Raw genomic sequence first — 18,264 nt, 5'->3', positions numbered from 1 at the left:
CTTGTCCTGAACTAGATGAAGAGCTTGGGAAAGCAGATGCAAAGATAAGGAGGGAAGAGAGATCTTTCGGATAGTTGTTTGTCAGGAGGGATGGAAGGGGTTAGGGATGAAGCACAGAGTTTTTCAGACACCAGTCATGAGACTCGAATGCCAGACAAAGTAGATGGGTCTTGAACCTGTGGAAAATGGATAATTATTTCGGAGTTATTGGCAGGGGATTAATATTGTCAGACTTACATATTAGAAATAACACTCTGTAAATAAAGACAGGGTGATCAGCTAGATTATTTGTAGAAGTTCATGTAAATGTCAGTGAGATCTGAGCCAGACTGAGCTGAGAGGGAAGGGCTGGATTCTCTCATGAGAATGAGAGAAATGGAAGAATCTGAGGTGATTCTAGGTTTTTGGCATGGCTGATTGGGTGGGTGAAAATTCCATTTGTAAACCTGTAGGGGCAGCAGTTTGGGGGAGAAAAGGATGAGTTTTGGATTTGTTGAATTTGAACGATCTGGAAGACGTTCCCATGGAGATGTCAAAAAGGCATTTCAAGTCTCCAGTTTAGGAGACAGATGGGCCGGAGATTTGTTGTTCTTCAGTACTACCTGTTAGTGATCTTATAAGGATTACATAATATGCATATGGAAAATATGTATATGCTTGCCATTTAGTTGTTTGTTGAGCATACTGAATATTTGCATACAAAGGTATATTTACAACACTTTTAAAATAAGCACAACTGAAACAAACTATAACAACTACCACTTATACTATTTACCATACATTGTGCTAAATGTTTTATTTATTATCTAGTGTTTGTGGTAACCCTTTGATATAGAAGTAGTTATTACCATTTTTATCTTATGAGTAAACTGACTAGGAGATATAGTGTAAGTTGGCCAGGGCTACGCAGTAGCAGAACTGGGGAATTCTGAAGCCAGTGTTCATTCTTATGACTCACTTTCTGTCTTGGGTTACAACAGCACTAATAACAGGTAGCATTGCACACAGGCAGCTGCTGGGAAGGCTCCGCCCTGCAAGTGATGATAAACAAGCTCCTGTGGAATTGTGGGTAGACACTGGACTTGTAAACGAAAATCTTCATAAGTACCTCTTTGCTTAGTATTTTGTTCATCCTTTCCCCAGGGTGCACGTAACCCTCAAGCACTAGGACCGTGCGGAATCCAGGCTACGATGGCACCTTCATTTACCGCCCGCATTCAGTTGTTCCTCTTGCGGGCTCTAGGCTTTCTCATAGGCTTAGTAGGCCGAGCAGCTTTAGCCTTAAGGGGCCCAAAGTTTGCCTCAAAGACCCCTCGGCCGGTGACTGAACCATTGCTTCTGCTTTCGGGGATGCAGCTGGCCAAGCTGATCCGACAGAGAAAGGTGAGAGTGCAATTCAGAAGAGGCTGGAGGGACAGGTATTTTAGCGAGATCCAGGAAGCTTAGTGGTGGCGGTGGTTGCGGTTTCCTTTCCATTCTCTACTAGGGCGACTTGACTTAGGAGAGGCATTTATTGGGAATGAAGGGAGACTTCTGGGTGTTGTAGTACGTTTATTTTTACCAAGGACGTTTACCGTGGGCATGGGTTGGTACCCTTATAGTCCTTCCTATCCATTTGTCCTATTTGTGCATAATTACTGTGTGTGGGGTAAACCAGGTGTGAGTTTTCAGTCATGGAAAGTCAGTCTCTCTCTTTCTCCCTCTCCCTTTCTCTCTCTCTATTCCTCCCTCTCTCACAGGCCCCAGATCTACCTGCTGCTTACGATTCCACCAATTCTTTTTAAAATTGATTTAAAATGAAAGTAGTACTTGGTCTAGGATAGTAAAAGGTGTGTCTACCATATATTTAGTGCATAGTATGTGTGAAACACTCTGCCTGGGTACTTAAACATATTCTATTTCACGGATGCAGTTATATAGGTAATATTCATATTTTATGCATAAGAAAACTGAAGTAAAATGATTTGCACAAAAATTATTGAAAGTTCTAAATTAAAAAAAATTTAAGCAGCTCATTCGTTCTCTCTAGAGTTGTGCAAGCAGGACTATTCATCTCTGCCGTATAAATAATTGGTTACCTAGAGATCTTGAGCTACAGTCTAGTATTGTTTATTTATACTCTGCTTGTTTTCACCTCTCTGCTGTTTCATTTGTTTTTCATCATTGTTTTATTTCTGGAATCTACAATACTACTTAACAAAGAATAGGCATGCAGCAAATACTTCCTGAGTATCTCAGTATGTGTTCCTGACTCTATGAATTAATAATATTTGTATTACACTCCTGGTTACCTTTCAAAGACCTATCCTGTCTTTTTGCCGTATCTCCTCCCCAGCCTCTACCCACCCATGCATGCTTTTCTAACTTTCTAAAAGTTAGGGAGGCAATGGGATGTATTCGGTTGGTGCAAAAGTAATCGCGATTTTTGTAATTGAGATTTTGACATTAATTTTAATGGCAAAAATCACGATTACTTTTGCACCAACCTGATAGTAGAAAGGTGATATATTTCAAATTTTGGACTGTCTGTCCATGGCTGTGTGACCTTGTGCCACAACAATTGGAGATAATACATATCAAGCACCTGGCACATAGGAGATTGTGTAATATAATGATTAGAAGGATGGACTCTAGAGTCAGACTGCCTGGGTTCAGAAATCCTAGCTTTTCTACAATCTAGCTCTGTGATCTTAAAACATTTCTTTTCTTTTTTCATTTTCTTTCTTTCTTTTTTTTTTCTTTTTTTTTTTTTTTTTTTGTGGGAGAAGTCTCGCTCTGTCGCCCAGGCTGGAGTGCAGTGGTGCGATCTCGGCTCACTGCAACCTCCGCCTCCTGGGTTCACGCCATTCTCCTGCCTCAGCCTCCCAAGTAGCTGGGACTATAGGCACCCACCACCACGCCCGGCTAATTTTTTGTATTTTTAATAGAGACGGATTTTCACCGTGTTAGCCAGGATGGTATCAATCTCCTGACTTCGTGATCCACCCGCCTCGACCTCCCAAAGTGTTGGGATGAGGGGGGTGAGCCACCGCGCCTGGCCTTAAAAACATTTCTTAACTTTTTGTGTATCTGATATCCTTTAAGAAAAATGAATTTGATAATAGAATCTACCTTTTAGAGTTGTTGTGATGAATTAAATGAATTCATATAAGTAAAACTTATAGAACATTGTCTGGCATACTAGTCCTATGTAAATATTAACTATTACTGTTATTACTATCATCAGGTTTTTGATAACTAGCCATTTTTTATTCATGCTTGCCCATGAGAAGAGATAATCCAGATATAGTTTATCTAGATTTATAAAAATGTTCTGAAGGGGAGAAGTGGAGTGGATACAATATTTTGTTTATCCCTTAGTTTCTGCCTTTTTTACACATGGAAATATTATTACTGCAAAACAACTAAATTTATTAAACACCTACCATGTGCCACTTGATAAGGCAAATATTTTACTTAGATTTTTGTAAATTGAATCTTCATAATGACATTTTGAGGTACATGTAATTATCATCATCTTACAGAAAAGGAAAATAAAGTTTAGAGCTTTCTAATAGCTTGTCCAATGCCATACAGCTAGAAAGTGGTAGAGCCAGGTGAATCTTACTCAATTTTTGTTGACACTTTATGGAAGAGTATGCTTCTTGATAACGAGCTCTGATTGAACAGTCAGTTTCCTGTGAGTCAGTGTCTATTGTCTTTATGCTTGCTTTTGTATCTCTATATGGTTACTCTTCTATTATTCAGAATTCAGGCTACCACTATGTCATCTGAACCTCCACAGCCTCAGTTGGTATCCAAGGTTGGGCCTTGCCAAAAATACATCAACTTATGGCCACCACCATACATAGCCTGGTCATTGTTTTCGCACATTTGGATATTTGATTTTGTTGATGATCTGAAAGTCAATGAAGTTTTGAAACCGTTAGTCCCACTCTTTATTCATCTCCTTTGTTAGGAGACAAGGGTGGAAAGAGGCTTCATTGCATGATCTTTTTTACTTTCAGATTTTTGAAACATGTGTTCATGTTACCTATTTATAATAAATATAATCAATACTTTTGAAAATTAGAAAAAAAGTATTTTCAGTGTTTAGATAAGTAATAAAAAAATCACTAGTTCTTCCTTTAGTCTGTCCATACAGAGAAATACGGTACAGCCATTAATAAGTATGAAGTTGATCTAAAGGAACAGATATGTAAATAGTTCTGAATTATGTTAAGTGGTAAAAATATAAGGTACTGAACAATGAATATAATATAATTCGTTTTGTGTGAAGGAGGGAGACAGCTGAAGAGAGGGGAGAAGGGAATAAGGGAGTGAGGGAGGGAAAGAGAGAGAAAGTGAGAAGCTTTCACTTTTCATTTGTACTTTTCTGTAGTGAGTGAATTTTCTAACCATGTACCTAGTCTTCATTTCTCTTACGACAGCAAGGTTCATTTGGAAAAAGCAAACACAAATATCCAGGCTCAGCTATGTGGCTTTGGTTAGGTCACTTAACCTCAGTGAGCCTCAACTGCTTCATCTGTAAAATGGGGATAATATTACATGTGTTGCTAGGAGGAGTTAATGACATAATGTACATAAAGTTAATGACATAATGTACATAAAGTTCTTGGCATATTCAGCAAATGGCAATTATGGTCATGTTAACTTCTACCTCTAATCCCTGCTTTTTTTTTTTTTTTTTTTGTCACGTTCTACATGCTACAAACTCAATTAGGGCAGCAGTGGCAGTTGAAGATCTTTGGGGTTGTGTACATTGATGGAGTGACCAGGTGCTAGACATCAGCTTGACAATCCAGGCTCTTAATGTATATAACCAGCTGTGTATACACTAGACTATTGAGTTATGGTGGCTGAAATCTCTGTCTGTGGATGCATTTAACAAACATTTACTGAAAACCTACTAGATGCATAATTCTAAAGGACAAGTAGAGTTAATCCAAATGAAAAAATACATATAACTTTCTTTTATAATTTTGTAAATCTCCCCTGTATCTATGGTTGTATCTTTTTTTTCATTCTTAATATTAACCATTTTTCTGCACACACTCTTTCTCCATCATGCTTGTTGCAGGCTATCCGTTTGATAGGTATTTAAAAGTTAGTTCATCTTTTTATACTGATTTTGTTGTTACTGTTCCTGTTTTATTTCTGTTATTAAATTTTATCTTGATTTTGTTATTCGTTAAAAAATTGCTTTTTCTGCAAATCAAAACCACAATGAGATAGCATCTCACACCAGTTAGAATGGCAATCATTAAAAAGTCAGGAAACAGCAGGTGCTGGAGAGGATGTGGAGAAATAGGAACACTTTTACACTGTTGGTGGGATTGTAAACTAGTTCAACCATTATGGAAAACAGTATGGCAATTCCTCAAGGATCTAGAACTAGATGTACCATATGACCCAGCCATCCTATTACTGGGTATATACCCAAAGGATCATAAATCATGCTGCTATAAAGACACATGCACACGTATGTTTATTACGGCACCATTCACAATAGCAAAGACTTGGAATCAACCCAAATGTCCATCTGTGACAGACTGGATTAAGAAAATGTGGCACATATACACCATGGAATACTATGCAGCCATAAAAAAGGATGAGTTTGCGTCCTTTGTAGGGACATGGATGCAGCTGGAAACCATCATTCTTAGCAAACTATCACAAGAAGAGAAAACCAAACACCGCATGTTCTCACTCATAGGTGGGAACTGAACAATGAGATCACTTGGACTCGGGAAGGGGAACATCACACACTGGGGCCTATCATGGGGAGGGGGCGGGGGGAGGGATTGCATTGGGGGTTATACCTGATGTAAATGACGAGTTGTCTGACGAGTTGATGGGTGCAGCACACCAACATGGCACAAGTATACATATGTACAAACCTGCACATTATGCACATGTACCCCAGAACTTAAAGTATAATAATAATACAAAAAAGAAAAAGAATTGCTTTTTCTGTTATTTTAAGTTGAGTACCTTATATGTTATCTTACTTTTTATTTTTATAAATAAAAGTATATTAGGACAATTTTAGCCATATTCAATAGGTTTGATAATAAAAGTTCCTCTTTTTGTGAATTTACTGATAATTTGCCATTTTAGTTTTGTTTACCTCTTAGATCCATTGATTATATGGAAAAATGTTTTTGAAATAGTTAAGCCTTCTAAATATCATCATTTAATTTTGGGTTTCTAATATTCCTGGATAATTTGTCAAATTGACTAAGAAATTCTCTAAAACCTTTTGGGATTTAAGATCTGCTTTGTGTGACATGATTATTTTTGTTAATGATTGATGAATAAAGAGCGTATTCTTGATGGAGTAAAAATTCTCCCTCACGATGCATTTGAGCATGTTGGTTGTATTATTAAATTCTCGGATATATCCTCACTTTTTACTCCTTGGTCTGTCAGTCTCTGAGAGAGCTATATTGTTTGCTACTGTACTTATACATCTGGTCAACTTCTCTTTGTATTTGTAGTATATGCTTCACGTATTTGCCTGCTTTATTAATTCAGAAAAGTATACAACTGTTATAGCATCCTCATATATCATACCGTTTTAGGATTTAGTTTTAAAATTTGCTTTCTCTGATATTAATGATACCACTTCTGCTTTCTTGTTGTTTGTTTTCACCTAGTATATCTTTGCCTAACTCTTTGTTTTCAATCTTTCATTGTCTTTTTGTTCCAGATGAATTTCATATAAACATTGTATAGCTGAGCTTTTTTTTTAAAACCAAATTTAATGTTTTTGCCCTCTGGCAGGGGAATTCAGTGTTTCACAATTATTATGTAATTGGTTTAATCCTTTTCACTTGATGTAATGTTTATAATTTATCAAACTTGCTTTTCCTTTTCCTTTCCTTCTTTTTTTCTGTCTTGATCTGATTTCTTTTTAATTATTTTTGTCTCCTCATTACTTGGGGGTTCTGTTTTGCTTTGCAGTTTTCTAATGTTTATTGTCTCATGTCTAAGAATTAACATTAAAACTACAATTGTATATAATAATTGAATAATAATCTTGTAGCACCCACCCAGGATGTTTTCCTTGTCTTATCCCTCCTCACATGCTTAACTTAAGACCTTTGGTTTAGGGTTGGTAAATTTAGCAGACAAAAGTACAGTATGCTTAGCTAAATTTTAATTTAAGATAAATAACATGTAGATTTCAGTATAATCATCCCCATGCAATAATTGGGACATACTTATACTAAAAATTACTCTCTATTCATTTGAAATTCAAATTTAACTTGATTTCCTGTATTTTATCTGGAAACCCTACATTTATGTTCTTTTATATCTCCACTCCCCAACTCTTGGTTTTGCAGAGATGATGTTAAACTATTAAGTTTCAGGGTATTACTGAAACGATATCTATTTTTTCATTGATTATTTACTAGAACAAAATATTTGCTAGTTTACTATATATACATAGTATCTCTGAACTCCAATTTATATTTAATTTCAGCAGAGTTTATTCCTTTTGTCCCTACTTATTATTTGGAACTTTCTTATACTGGTATATTTCTGACTTCTTACCTCCAAAATAGACATCTTATACCTCCTCAGCCTCATATTTTGCCTGGTGGGGGACTACACTGGGTAATTCACTGAAAGTGTCTCAAAAAATGATTAATGTACGCAGGAGTCTTTCAGGAAATACCTGTTGAATGAATTGTTTAGTGAATAAATGGCTGCTAACTAAAGTATTGTATTTTGCAGGTGAAATGTATAGATGTTGTTCAGGCTTATATCAACAGAATCAAGGACGTGAACCCAATGATCAATGGAATTGTCAAGTACAGGTGAGCATTTCTACTCTCTCAAGGAGTCATTTATGGTGGTTTTTGTTCTACTTCTGTGGTCATGCCACCTTAGCATATTTCCTAGATTCTTCTTTCTCTGTTTCCTTCCTTTGTTCTCACTGGGAACTTCTCTGACTTCTAATTTCAGTATTTTGTCCTATGTTGAGAGTTTATGATTATTTGTCTGCATCCTCCTCCTATTAACTGTAAGATCCTTGATGGAAAGGACTAAAAATTATTGTTTTTGCATATCCAACATCCAGAACAAGGCCTAAAGTTTGGTAGACATCATTGAATGTTTACTGAATAGATTAATATTTGGTAGTGACTCTAATAGGAGAACCGCCCCCACACACACGCACACTTTTTCCAATGTGTATTTAGCATAGTAGATAGTATTTTATATAGTTATCATATATGTTACTTCTGTGTCTCTATTGCTAAGTAAACACTTCTCAGCAGCTCTGAGGTATTAGAGGGCCAAAAACTTGGATTATCCTCTTTGTAATATTTTGTTTAATGGGTACCACAGTTCTTCTTAGCACACTGTGACATAGGGTGCCATTGTGTAGATCTCAGCCATTCATGTACCATCTTTAGGATTTTTGTCTTGTTTGCACATCAGCTCTGTTGTTGTTAATGTACTTATTAAAACTGAGTCACTTATTCTAACTTAATCATTTTAAAATGAAACTTTGTATCACTATGCATATTAAAAACCTATCATTTAACATGGATGGCTAATGTAAATAAAATGAAAACTAGCTAATATTATGAAATTATAGACGATCAAAATATTTTAATGAAATATAATTTCATTAAAAACTGCGTCAAATGAATTTGTATCATAAGAGATACTTTATACATGTTTTCTCATTTGATCATCTCAACAGCATTTCAAAAAAAGTATGTGACAGAGTCATGATTCAAGAATATAGATATGTGACTCCAAGCTTACATAATAGAACTATGGGGTGATTCTATGTTTCAGGGGGTCCTGTTTTGTCTGTCTCTTCTATGAACCAACTTTTTTTTTTTTTTTATTATACTTTAAGTTCTAGGGTACATGTTGTGCATAACGTGCAGGTTTGTTACATATGTATACCTGTGCCATGTTGGTGTGCTGCACCCATCAACTCGTCAGCACCCATCAATTCATCATTTATATCAGGTATAACTCCCCAGTGCAATCCCTCCCCCCTCCCCCCTCCCCATGATAGGCCCCAGTGTGTGATGTTCCCCTTCCCGAGTCCAAGTGAACTCATTGTTCAGTTCCCACCTATGAGTGAGAACATGCGGTGTTTGGTTTTCTCTTCTTGTGATAGTTTGCTAAGAATGATGGTTTCCAGCTGCATCCATGTCCCTACAAAGGACGCAAACTCATCCTTTTTTATGGCTGCATAGTATTCCATGGTGTATATGTGCCACCTTTTCTTAATCCAGTCTGTCACTGATGGATATTTGGGTTGATTCCAAGTCTTTGCTATTGTGAATAGTGCCGCAATAAACATACGTGTGCATGTGTCTTTGTAGTAGAATAATTTATAATCCTTTGGGTATATACCCAGTAGTGGGATGGCTGGGTCATATGGTACATCTAGTTCTAGATCCTTGAGGAATCGCCATACTGTTTTCCATAATGGTTGAAGTAGTTTACAATCCCACCAACAGTGTAAAAGTGCTATGAGCCAACTTTTACCTGAAATGTAATTTGGGGGTACTTTTTGGGCAGAGTGTATCTTTAAACATTTGAGAGATATTCGATTATTTAAATTTTCTGTTGCCTTTTAAAAAGGAGTTCCGAGGAAGGGGGTCAGTTGTTGCAGAGCTTGTTATTGTGTATGAGGACATAGATAAAAATCTGAGAGAAAATCAAATTTGTGACCTTGTTGAAAATAATGAGTTTGGGCTACTACTAGGAGACTGGAGAGGGTGCTTGTGGTAAATGGGGGGAGCATGGCAGGGCAGTGACTGTCAAGGGATTGGAGATTTGAAGAGAGAGAAAATGGGACTGCTTCGAAGACAGAGACCTTAGGTAAAATAAAAAAATGTTCAGAAATAATTTTATGAAGTTCATGCATGCTCTGTGTGACATCTGTGCTTTTTTCCTCCCTCCTGTAAAGGGCACCCAAATGGCCTTACTGTCCTGATAACAGTATTTTTATTTTACTAGAAATTTAAAACATTGGCATTAAGATGAAAAATATGTGTACAGCACCTAGTATAGAACCTTATATTAATCCCTCAGTGTTAGCTCTTTTATTGTTATGGTTGTTATTACAACATGAGCTCAATAAATAGAGCTGTCCTTATGATTATACAGAGTTCTATTGCATTGTTATCCATTTGCTTGGCACTAAAACTGACTGTCAAGGCAGTTCAATAATTAAAATCACTCAACTATGAAATAGTAGGAGGATATGTGAACTTTAATTATGCTGGCTTCTAGCTTTGTCTTTCTTTGGCTTCTGGCTTTGTGTCTGTGATAGACTGATGAGAAAATATTCACTGCTTTTTTATCTTCTTCCCAAACCTGTTCTTCCATCCAGTCACACAAGCAAGATACCCCTAGACTCTACCTTCTTCTTTCCTTTCCCAAATCTGTCTTCTAACTCTAATTAGTCAACAAATTTTACTGGCTCTTCTTCTTTATTTATCATCATGTCAAACTTGTTTTGCTTCATATCCTATCCTAATCATACAGAACTACTCTATTTCTCCTGATCCATTTATGCTCTCTATCATCTGCATAACTTTGCACATGTTATTACTTTTGCCTGGAACACTTTCTCTTTCCCCACCTCTCCTTTATTTGGCTTAGTTAATTTTTTTAGGACTCAGTCCTGTTCTCAATTTTATATTATCTAATCATCTCAGTCTCTGTGAGATTTCTACTCTGAGCTCCCAGAGCACATTGTGCTCATGTCACTTTTGTATCATGCAGGGCTCAGAAACCACACTATTTTAACAAAGAATTTAATATAGGGAATTGGTAGAATAGATGTTTAAGGACTGAAAAAACAAACAAAAAAAGTAACACTGAAGTAACACCGAGATGATGACTGCAGGAAACAGTAAAGTGAGGAAACACCTTAGGTATGAGGGAACAAAGGGAAGAAATTGGGATTATCATAATCTAGGCCCTCAAAGGAAATGCCTGCAGAGCTGGGACCAAGGCATCTGTGAAAAGGGTGTTACCTGGCTGCTGCTTCTACCTCAGAAACTTTCAAAAGGGACCTCATATTCAGAGCTGTAGTTCAGAATTCTGAGAAGCAGCTGCCAGCTGACTGGTGCCGGTATTTCTGAGGGAGTGTGATGAGACTGATTCTAGAGTGTGGGAATAAATAGGAAACTGGAATCAACTACTGTGGCTTGGATGAAAGGCTATTGTTGAAACGATGGTGTCAGATACAGCAAGCAAACTGGAAGAAACAAACCCCTTCACCTCTTTTCTTTCCTCCTAGTCTTTATCTAGCACCCATATTTGAAGGATCCAAGAGGGCACAAATTATCAAAGGAAAGTTTAGTTTTCTGAGTACCATCATAAAGTGGCATATAGAATACTTGTTTGAGGGCTGAGAGATAATAGTATAAAAACTGGTTCAACATTGCGTAGTCATTGTGGTCTTGATTGTCTCACCCACCAGATTGTGAGTTCCTCAGTGGCATGGACCTTGTCTTTTTCATCTTATTGTCTTCAGTGTCTAGAACATGAACTGATATTTAGCATTTCCTCAGTAAGTAATGATTTAATATACCTGTGTTTAGACAATGTTTGTTTTGGAGGTCCTGAATGCAGTTTCGTCTTATGCTCCGCAACCTGTTGGCTTCTTATATCTTCCTGGATTATGATTTATTGTTCACTGTTTTTCTTACTTGCCTGGAAAAGTACAAATTTGTTACTACTTTTAGACTTTGCTCCCTGGAGCATCTATTGTCATGCATTTAATGCAATAGATATATTCTTCCCAATCTTTGAATGACATAGAAAATGGTCAAGGCAAACTTTCTGGGAGCCCTAGAGTCCATAGATGTCAAGACGCAAAATACACTTACAGAATCAAATAGACCTGGGACACAATTCTTCCTCTGTTAGTTATTGTATGAACTTAGGCATGTTTTTTAATCTCTCTGAATCTTTGTTTTATTCTTTCTAAAGGGGAAAATAATATGGACCCTCAAAATTTATAGTTTTACTAATTTGGATGCTTGAAAACACTTTTATTCATTTATCCCACAAATGGTTATTGAATGCTTACTATATGCCTGGTAGTGTGCTAGGTGTTGAAGATATAAAGATAAACACAACAGTCCCTGACTTCTTTCATCTCCCAGTCTGGTGGTTGAAGCATGCGAATAACCATTATTTACAGCACAGTGGAATTAGTGCTCTGATAGGGGAAGAAAAGAGTACTGTGGGAGCATGGAGAAGGTTACTGATCCAAGACTGGAGAGGTGTCAGAAAAGGCTTTCTGGAGAAAGTGATATAATGTGTTGCTTTCCACTGAAAAGCTATCCAAGGGGTAGAATCCTCCTTGGATTTCACTCCCCTACCACTGGTTGTACTCGAATCACTGAGCAAGTGCAGAATTTCAAGATATATAGATTTTTTTTAAAACCCTCTCAGACGTCAATAAGTCTTTCACTCAACCCACATTGGCCAACCTATGTATCATCTGGCGTCACAGCCACCCTTAGGCCTCATCCTCTGTTTGTCTCCATAGAAGCAAGGGTAAGGATTTTTGGCTGAGGTGCCTTGTTTCAGCTTGGCTGAAACTATGGGGATTTCCTTTGTCTCAGGAGTCCAGTGCTGCCTTGTGGCACTGAGGCCATGTATAAGGGTATCCAATTTCCTTTATGCCTTTATCAACCTTCCCTTGGAAGTTCTCTGCTTGTGCTGATTGTGTGTGGCTGAAGTTTGGGCAATGCTAACGAAGGGGATTTCAAGACCTTAGGAAAGTGTACATAGTTAAGGCACTACCTTTTCTTCATCCTTTTAAAGAACAGGACTGGGGAGCCTGACTGCCCTGCCCTACCTGGTTGGGAAACTCCTGTGAGGCAAGTGTTGCAGGACCCCTGTCTTACATTAACAAATATTGTGCCAGTAAATGGTGCTGATAACATCAGTATTGGTAGGACTTGTTGAAGAAATAGCTGCTGCAGTTCTTCTCATTTTTTTTTCCAATATAGAGACTTGTTATTTTTTTCTGATATAGAGACCATTTCCTAAATTTCATCTTGCCACTTCCCTAAGCTCTGCGGTTTGGGTGACATGGCTTTGGCTTAATCTTCTGTAATTCTAATCCTTTGATTTTCCTGACAGGAATTTTGTTGACTGTCAGGAGAACCGGATGATATTAGTAATGATGATAGTGATAGCCGCCATTTACTGAGTGGCTCTGCTGTGCTAGGTACTGTGTGTATGCATTATCACATTTAAATAACAAAGCATGTAGATGCTATTGTTACTACCATTTTATAGCTGGAGAAACAGTTTAGTAAGTTGTCACTTGCAAGGTTATATAACCACCTCAGATCAGTCTTTCTCCAAAGCCTGGGATTTGACCATTCTGCTACGCTGCTTTTTGGACAGCCAGGTTCTTTGCGTTTGTAAGAGACCAGATTGCAACATTCTCAGATTAATACTTTGCTGTGCCTAATTCACTGCCAAAACTGTCTCATTTTTTTTTTAACATAAGTAAGCTTCTAAAAAATGTGGTCAACACTTATTTTTCTGAATCCTTACCTCTTATTTACACCTACACTCACTGAAATCTAGCTTTTGTTCCTACCACTCAATTAAAAATAACCTGCTGGCTGGGCGCAGTGGCTCACGCCTGTAATTCCAGCACTTTGGGAGGCGGAGGAGGGCAGATTACCTGAGGTCAGGAGTTCAAGACCAGCTTGGCCAACGTGGTGAAACCCCATCTCTACTAAAAATACAAAAATTAGCCAGGTATGGTGGCACATGCCTGTAATCCCAGCTATTCAGGAGGCCAAGGTAGGAGAATTGCTTGAGCCCGGGAGGTGGAAGTTGCAGTGAGCCGAGATCGTGCCACTGCACTCCAGCCTGGCCGACGGAGAAAGATTCTGTCTGAAAAACAAAACAAAACAAAACAAAACAAACCAACCAACCAACCAAACAAAATAGCCTGCTAACTCTATCAGTTTGGGTTGTTTCTACTGCAAATAACAGAAAACCCAATTCAAAATGACTGAAAGCAATAGGGAAAATATACTATCGCACAAACCAGTAAGTCTTTTGGTAGGTTAGCTCTAGAATTGATTGACTCAGCAGCTGAAAAATGTCATCATTAACCTGTTTTCAGTCTTTTGCCTTGGACTCCTACTTTGTCAGCCTCATTAGACTAGATCTTCTCATTGCCATAAGATGGATGCTATGCCTTATGTCTCAAGAGTCAAAATTGTGACCAGATACCACTGGCAAACCAATTTTTGGCAAGGTGAATAACATCACTGTGATAGCACTAAACACATAAGAAATTACACACTTAAGGTTAGAGATTGGGCCTATTTCCTGTAAGGCATATGGCAGTACAATAAAGAAAGTTTCCTGAAAAATTGAAGTTATGTTTATAAAGGGAAAAAGTGAATTTTGGATAGGCAGCCAACAATGTCTGCAACTCTTGACAATATGACTTTGGGTGAGTCCTTAACCTCTCTTTATCTCAGTTTCCTCATAACCATAATGAAGCAGTTGTTATGTGTCTAATGATATTATTGTGAGGATTGAGCAACTTAATGAATTTAAACACAATGATTGGCACATAAAACAGACTTGGTATTTGTACATGTTGCTCTTATTGTCAAAATGATAATTGCCCTGTTCTTGAAGTCATTGCTACCTTTTGCTTCTAGACAGTGCTCTTCTATTATTTTATTATTTAACTCTTACACATCTAAATACATTTTATTCTTCCTTAAGGTATGATTCTGTAATTGTGTGTGTGTGTGTGTGTTTGTGTGTGTATAATAGTTCATGTATATAGTTATAAATATTCTTAGCCTTGGTCTTCTATGACTTCAAATATCATTTGAACACTGATAATTCCTGGAACTTTGTCTGCAGCCCAGACCTTTCCTCTAAGCTCAATTCCTATATATGTGTATCTACCTACTTGACACCTCTACCAGGAAGCCCCATGGGCACCAAAAGTCAAAATAATTAAAATCAAACTCATGAAATGACATTACCATCTACCATAAGCCAGAAAAACTAGAAAAAAAATTCCTTCATCCCCCCACATTGTAATCTTCTAATATTTTATATGAGTTCTATCTTCTAAATATCTCTCTCAAGATCTCATCTCTAAATAACTCTACTATTCTCTATCTCAACAGATGTCTCTTTAGTCCCAATCACCATCATCTTTGCCTACTGCAGTAATCTTTATGTTTCTAGTTTTGCCCTCCCTTCCCCATACTTTTTATTTTGCAAAAGCCAAAGGATATCTGTAAATCACTGAAGAGTTTATGCCCCTTTCCTGCTTTAAACATTTCAATACCCAGACTCCTTAGAACGCCACGTAAGGGCCCTTTGTAATCTGGCACACCTTAGTTTTTCAGCTTTATCTTGTGCCATTCTCCCACATGTAACTTCCTTTTTACTCCACTTGGGTATTTTCGCCATTCATCTGAAGGGTCCCTTCTAGTTCAGTCTAACTTTTTGAGTTATTTTCACCTCCTAATCACAGACTTTCTCCTTCAGCTACTACCCCATCTGATAGCTATCTCTCTGAGTACTCTTTTCCTCAGACAGGTTGCAGACAGGGACACTGTGTCTCAAGGTTTTCTTTCCTGACGTTTCCTTGTGTTTACAAGGCTACAGGCCCTTTTGCCTTGGATGAGGCTCACATCCAGAGAAGCTTTCAGTAACTAGCAGTCTTAGGCATGTGAGTGTTTTACTGAGGTTCCAAGTTTGTACCTATTGGAAATATTGGTCTTAGGTTCCCAATTCCTTCTGAATTGGCAACTGGAAGCTTTTTTATTTCTGGAAAGTGAGTAACCTCAACCTCACACCTTTCTGCTGCTTTTTGTGCAGCCAAGGTGTGAGAGATGGGATATAAGCAAAGCAAAAGTGTCCTTTTCCCCAGGTAGACAGTATGTACCTGCAAGGCCCCCAGAATGTGTAACATGTAGAGTGCTGGCCTTTGCTCTACAAATGGTAATGACACTACCTTGTAACTAGCTATAGACACACAGAAATGTTTATAGTTTTTAAATGGCTGTGCTTACAGTGATTCTTTTCGTTGCTATAGAATTGTACTTTTACTGGCTTATGGGTGTAAAAAGATAGTAGTGTGGCCAATAATCATAAAGATCCTCACAATTTTACAAATTATGAAACATTTGAACAGCTAGATCCTGGGAAGTTCGGGGACTAATGTAACTCTGGACTCTCAAAAGTGGGAGATTTGTGGGCCTTCATTTTAGAGCCCTGCCATTAATGTGTTCTAACCAACCCCAGTCCTTCTTTCTATTAGTTGAACCTCTAGGGAAAGAGATAATTTTATTTGTTTCACTTGGCTCAGGTGTCCAATATACCGAGACTAGCAGCATCTTGTGTGTATATGCATATATATACACACACTCATATTATATATATACACACACACACACAGAGTATATATATATATACTACATATATACTATATATATGTACTATATATGTGTGTGTGTGTATATAAATAGCCTTTGTTCTCTGAGTACTGCTGGCCCACCAATAGAGATATATGCATGACAGCTAAGTTTTTATGACAGCAGAGTTTTTACCCCTATCGGTGGGGCAGTAGTACTCAGACAACAAAGGCTATACAAATAGTAATATCAGTGATAGTTAGCCCTTGCGTGCTTACAGTGTTCCAGGTACTGTTGTAGCGCTTTACAAATGCAATAACTAATTGAATAATATCAGCAACTTTATGAGGTAATTATGTTTAGCTCCATTATACAGATGAGGAAACTGAAATACAGAAAGATTAAGTAACTTTCCAAAGAAGACACAGTAAATAGTGGAGCTGAGATACAAGACTATGCATTCTCTCTCTAGATTAATATTGTTCAATAGAGATAAATTATGAGGCAAATATGCAATTTTACATATTCTAGCAGCTGTATTTTAAAAAGTGAAAAGAAACAGGTGGAATTCATTTCAATAATGCATATTATTTAACTAAATATGTCAAAATACTTTAAACATATTGCATTAGCCACATTTTAAAAATATAATTTCAACTTTTATTTATTTATTTTTTTTTGTTGAGATGGAATCTCACTCTGTCGCCCAGGCTGGAGTGCAGTGCCCGGATCTCAGCTCATTGCAAGCTCCGCCTCCCTGGTTTACGCCATTCTCCTGCCTCAGCCTCCCAAGTAGCTGGGACTACAGGCGCCTGCCACCTCGCTCGGCTAGTTTTTGTATTTTTTTTTTTTTTTAGTAGAGACGGGGTTTCACTGTGTTAGCCAGGATGGTCTCGATCGCCTGACCTCGTGATCCGCCCGTCTCGGTCTCCCAAAGTGCTGGGATTACAGGCTTGAGCCACCGTGCCCGGCCTTCAACTTTTATTTTAAATTCAAGGGGCACGTGTGCAGGTTTGTTATATGAATCTATTGTGTGATACTGAGGTTTGGGATACAAATGATCCCATCACCCAGATAGTGAGCATAGTATCCAACAGTTTTTCGAAACTTTCCTTCGCTCACACCCTTCCCCATCTATTAGTCCCCAGTGTTTATTGTTGCTATCTTTATGGTCATGAGTAGCCAGTATTTAGCTCCCACTGAGAAATGAGAACAATGTGATATTTGGTTTTTGTTCCTGTGTTAATTAGCTTAGGATAATGACCTCTGGGTGCATCCATGTTGCTGCAAAGGACATGATTTCATTCTTTCTATGGCTGTGTAGTATTCTGTGATGCATATACACCAAATTTTCTTTATCCAGTCCACCACTGATGGGCATCTAGATTTATTCTATGTCTTTGCTATGGTGATAGCATAGCGATGAACATACAAATGCATGTGTCTTTTTGGTAAAACTATTTATTTTCTTTTGGGTATATACCCAGTAATGGGATTGTTGGGTCAAATGGTTATTCTGTTTTATTTGAGAAATCTTCAAACTGTTTTCCACTATGGCTGAACTAATTTACATTCCCATCAGCATTCTCTTTTCTCTGCAGCTTCACCACTATCTGTTGTTTCTTTACTTTTTAATCATAGCCATTCTGACTGGTGTGAGAGGATATCTAATTGTGGTTTTTATTTGTATTTCTCTGATGATTAGTGATGATGAGCATTTTTTCATATATTTCTTGGCTGCTTGTCTATCTTCTTTGGAGAAGTGTCTGTTCATGTCTTTTGCCCACTTTTAAATGGGGTTATTTGCTTTTTGCTTGTTTAATTGTTTAAGTTCCTTATA

The 18,264-nt window shown here is 37.6% G+C and overlaps 1 protein-coding gene across 3 annotated transcripts in view; it reads left to right on the top strand.

Annotated features, from left to right (window-relative positions):
* The first annotated feature begins 963 nt into the window (after positions 1-963).
* FAAH2 (fatty acid amide hydrolase 2) overlaps positions 964-18,264 on the top strand; it is a 116,054-nt gene continuing 98,753 nt past the window's right edge. For all 3 annotated transcript variants that reach the window (XM_026451746.1, XM_023201583.1, XM_023201580.1), the window contains exons 1-2: positions 964-1,383; positions 7,744-7,826. In XM_026451746.1, the coding sequence (XP_026307531.1) occupies positions 1,192-1,383; positions 7,744-7,826 (275 nt within the window). In that variant the 5' untranslated portion in view covers positions 964-1,191. The remainder of the gene's footprint in view (positions 1,384-7,743; positions 7,827-18,264) is intronic.

The sequence above is a fragment of the Piliocolobus tephrosceles genome, chromosome 12 (genome assembly GCF_002776525.5).
Source record: "Piliocolobus tephrosceles isolate RC106 chromosome 12, ASM277652v3, whole genome shotgun sequence".
Classification (NCBI taxonomy): domain Eukaryota; kingdom Metazoa; phylum Chordata; class Mammalia; order Primates; family Cercopithecidae; genus Piliocolobus; species Piliocolobus tephrosceles.
This window is presented reverse-complemented; position numbering and strand designations above follow the sequence as displayed.